Source organism: Etheostoma cragini, chromosome 11 (genome assembly GCF_013103735.1).
Source record: "Etheostoma cragini isolate CJK2018 chromosome 11, CSU_Ecrag_1.0, whole genome shotgun sequence".
In the NCBI taxonomy this organism is placed as follows: Eukaryota; Metazoa; Chordata; class Actinopteri; order Perciformes; family Percidae; genus Etheostoma; species Etheostoma cragini.
Window position 1 is genome coordinate 1,111,271 of NC_048417.1, and position 4,442 is coordinate 1,115,712.

Below are 4,442 nucleotides of genomic sequence, written 5' to 3' on the forward strand. Positions count from 1 at the left end.
CGAACGGTTTTCCAGAAGCACCTTGGTGCCGACCGAAAGTCCTTCTCCATGTCTTCTCCGAACTTCTCCCACACCCCATATCTCCACCAGACTCCATGTAAATAATCACTACTTTTAGCATGTATAGAGCAGCATATCTCCACCTATCTCCATGTAAATAATCACTACTTTTAGTGTGTATAGAGCAGCATATCTCCACCAGACTCCATGTAAATAATCACTACTTTTAGCGTGTATAGAGCAGCATATCTCCACCAGACTCCATGTAAATAATCACTACTTTTAGCGTGTATAGAGCAGCATATCTCCACCAGACTCCATGTAAATAATCATTACTTTTAGCGTGTATAGAGCAGCATATCTCCACATGTAAATGAGTATAGAGCAGAATATGAAGGTGATTTAGGGGATATTTCATGTGAAACATAAAGGATCTTAGTCTTTAACATCAGACACAAACACATGGGAAATAGAGTCCAGGTTCATAAACTAAACCAGGTTATATGTAAATGAGCAGATGCTTGTGTAGCTATCAGCTCCATTGCTGCAGTTTCTTCTCTGTTATCAGGTCAGTGGTCCTCCACTGGGGGTCAGCTGTGTGACTACCGCTTCATTGGAGAGAAGAAGACCTGGAAAGAAGCCCAGGAGTACTGCAGAACGTACCACACTGACCTGGCCACCGTGTCCAACCAGGGAGACCTGAAGAGACTCCAGCAGCTTAACCAATCCGGAGCCTGGATCGGGCTGCAGAGAGACTGGCACTGGTCTCAGTCCAGGGTGGAGTTCAGAGATAGTAACTGGTATCCAGGACAGCCAAATAATTATAACAACAAAGAGGAGAACTGTGTGGTGATTACGAATGATGCGTGGCATGACTACCCTTGTGCTTACCAATTTAAATGTATCTGCTATGACGGTGAGAATATGTGGCGCATGGAGTCTGTTCTCTCTTGAAAAATTGATATTTTCTGATTTGATATCACATTATTGATTTATAATAAAGATAATGTAGAACTTTATGAGACTAAATAAGAACCAAATCTTTTGTCTGTGTGTTTTACAGAAAACAAGATATCAGGCAACAGATTTCATGTCAGTGATTATAGCATGAGCTGGCGAGAGGCTCAGATCTACTGCAGAGAACGTTACACAGACCTGATCAGTGGAGTCCAGCAGCTGGAGGACTTCAAGAAAGACCCCCAGAATAATGGAAGAATATTCTGGATCGGCCTGTTCAAGGACTGGAGCTGGTCTGATGGGAGCAGCTTCTCTTTCAGACTCTGGGATGAACATAAACAAGACCCTAAGAAGACCTGTGGTATGACTACGTCAGGTGGATTCTGGAGCCCTGATGACTGTAATAAAACCAAAACCTTCTTCTGCTACAACGGTGAGTCCAGCACCAGGTCTCTGACGCTGGTCTTCATCTACATCTGCTCCATTTACTCTGTTAAAACCAGTTCAACTTCATCTGCTCCAAGAAGTCACCACCACAATGTAACTAAGTACTTTTACTCAAGTACTCACGTAGTAATGTTAGGGGGACGGAGTACTTATACCTCAAAGGTCCAACTATGGGGAAAGGTCCTAATATTTAAGAAGAAAATTAACAACAATATTTCTCTGTGTGTGTGTGTGTGTGTGTGTGTGTGTGTGTGTCTCTGTGTGTATGTCTGTGTGTGTGTGTGTGTGTGTGTGTGTGTGTGTGTGTGTGTGTGTGTGTAGCTGGGACTCCTGAGCGTCTGTTTCCTCCGTGGCTCATCGGCATCATCGCCGTCTCCGGGTTCCTCTTCATCGTCTTCATCATCTTCATCGTCTTCCTGGTGCAGAAAGCGAGGTCAGAGATAATCAACGAGAGATGTCCCAATCTGGAGATAAAACTAGTGAGATGTCTCACTCTGGAGACAAAACTAGAGATGTGTCTCACTCTGGAGATAAAACTAGAGAGATGTCTCACTCTGGAGATACAACTAGAGATGTCTCACTCTGGAGACAAAACTAGAGAGATGTCTCACTCTGGAGATACAACTAGAGATGTCTCACTCTGGAGACAAAACTAGAGAGATGTCTCACTCTGGAGATAAAACTAGAGAGATGTCTCACTCTGGAGATAAAACTAGAGAGATGTCTCACTCTGGAGATAAAACTAGAGAGATGTCTCACTCTGGAGACCAAACTAGAGATGTCTCACTCTGGAGATAAAACTAGAGAGATGTCTCACTCTGGAGATACAACTAGAGAGATGTCCCACTCTGGAGATACAACTAGAGAGATGTCCCACTCTGGAGATAAAACTAGTGAGATGTCTCACTCTGGAGATAAAACTAGTGAGATGTCTCACTCTGGAGATACAACTAGAGATGTCTCACTCTGGAGATAAAACTAGAGGGATGTCTCACTCTGGAGACCAAACTAGAGATGTCTCACTCTGGAGATAAAACTAGAGAGATGTCTCACTCTGGAGATAAAACTAGAGAGATGTCTCACTCTGGAGATAAAACTAGTGAGATGTCTCACTCTGGAGATAAAACTAGTGAGATGTCTCACTCTGGAGATAAAACTAGTGAGATGTCTCACTCTGGAGATAAAACTAGTGAGATGTCTCACTCTGGAGATAAAACTAGTGAGATGTCTCACTCTGGAGATAAAACTAGTGAGATGTCTCATTCTGGAGATAAAACTAGAGAGATGTCTCACTCTGGAGATAAGACTAGTGAGATGTCTCACTCTGGAGATAAAACTGAGACCTGAACCCACAGGGTGAAAACAGGATTTGCAGCAATGTGCAGTACAACAAAAACATGGTGTTTTTTGAAAGTGAAACCATGGAAACCTATTCTGGTGTAACCTCAATTAATTTATGAACCTGTAAATGAGCCGAATATGGGCGTTGTAAGAGGAAAACAGAGAGCTGTTAAGACCTCAGTGTCAGACGACGGGGGTCGGACATGGAGAGATCAGCGAGGAGTTTTGAAGCTCTTAATCCGGACTATGACGCCTGCTTGTTTCTCTGATTTCTGAGGCAGGTTTGCTGTGAGCTCAAGGCAAAGTGCATCACGCTGGGCTGCAGCAGATGCCTCAACTTCACTTTCCCTAAATAAAAAAATGAACTGTTGTTGTGGAGCACTTATCTAAGATCTAAGACTCTGCCTTTTCTCACTTTTATAATCTGTGTGACAACGAATTTAACACCACTGAAGCCCTCTCTGGTTTTCTTTTCACTGGCTGCTGAGACCAATCAGCTTCTTCTTTCTAATTACCTTCATTGATCCTCATTGGTTTAAAGCAGTCCCAAACTCCCACGGGACCATCCTCCCCAATGAGACTGTCTGTAGAGAATTCAAATCAAACTGATGGGTTATGTTGCAGCTGTAACAAGTAAACGGTGGTCCAGATCGGCCCATCTGAGCTTTCATGTTGTCAAAGGCAGAGCACGAGACCCTGGGCTGGGTTTACACCTATCACCATTTGTCTATGGGCCGGCTGGGGGAATGAATACTAATGTTAAAAAACCTCTCTAAGTGACATTTTCATACCCTGGGACCTTTAATAACTCATCATTGGTATTCAATATAAACAGCATTAGCTAACCTAAAGTAAGGACACAAAGGGGGAAACACTGAAACAAAATGTGCAATTAATAAGTCAGAATGAAGATTTTAAGATGAAGACAACGTCGGATTTCTGAGACATCCGTCCATGGCAGCGTGGATGTAGCCCACAATGAAGCCTTGCATCCAAAACACGTCCAGGGTGACCGCCGCAGCCTCATTTTAAACCCCGTGCCTGTTGTGTGGAGCCTATTCCGAGGCTTTATTGAGTGGTCGGCTCTGGAGAACATCAGCGCCACAAAGACAGATGACAGACCAAGACCTGGCTTCAGAACCCGGGTCACACAGACGGACCGAGCACACATGGCTGAACAGCAGGCGGCTGATGATGACTCGCAGCTCAGAGGAGTGTGCACCTGCACAATAACTGCCCAAAATAGTGAAGTAAGAGATCATATCAACCAATTTCACATTTTCACCCTTAGTTCACCTCCAGTAATTCAAAAACAGTCCAAAAAACTGCACGCCTTCAGGAGCTAAATTTCGCTCGTGGGACTTCGAAGCTAAGAAGGATGCAAAATCAATAACACACACACACACAAACACACAAACACACAAACACACACACACACACACAGACAGCCACACAGACAGACACACAGAAGACCAGAACTAGTCCAGAAAATGGATTATTGCCAAGTGAGTAACACTTATAAAGAACTTGCCTTGGTGGTTGGTGCATTCTTAAAAAACGGAAACATAATGAACATTAATATGAACTAAAAAAAATACAGAAGCAAATGTATTCAAACAGTTGTTTAAAAATAATAAGAAAAGAGAGGCTGAATGGATTGAAAGCACCTAGTAGCCTATGCGTAATGCAGACGCGCG

At 43.4% G+C, this 4,442-nt stretch overlaps 2 protein-coding genes across 2 annotated transcripts in view; both read left to right on the forward strand.

Moving 5' to 3' along the window:
- Window positions 1-4,442, forward strand: part of LOC117952548 (inactive dipeptidyl peptidase 10-like) — a 172,025-nt gene that overhangs the window by 846 nt on the left and 166,737 nt on the right. The window lies entirely within an intron of this gene.
- The window catches only part of LOC117952597, a 6,663-nt gene that overhangs the window by 507 nt on the left and 1,714 nt on the right, over window positions 1-4,442 (forward strand). Inside the window, exons 3-5 of the mRNA XM_034885001.1 lie at window positions 515-916; window positions 1,064-1,497; window positions 3,753-3,995. Coding sequence (XP_034740892.1) covers window positions 515-916; window positions 1,064-1,497; window positions 3,753-3,995 — 1,079 coding nt within the window. The remainder of the gene's footprint in view (window positions 1-514; window positions 917-1,063; window positions 1,498-3,752; window positions 3,996-4,442) is intronic.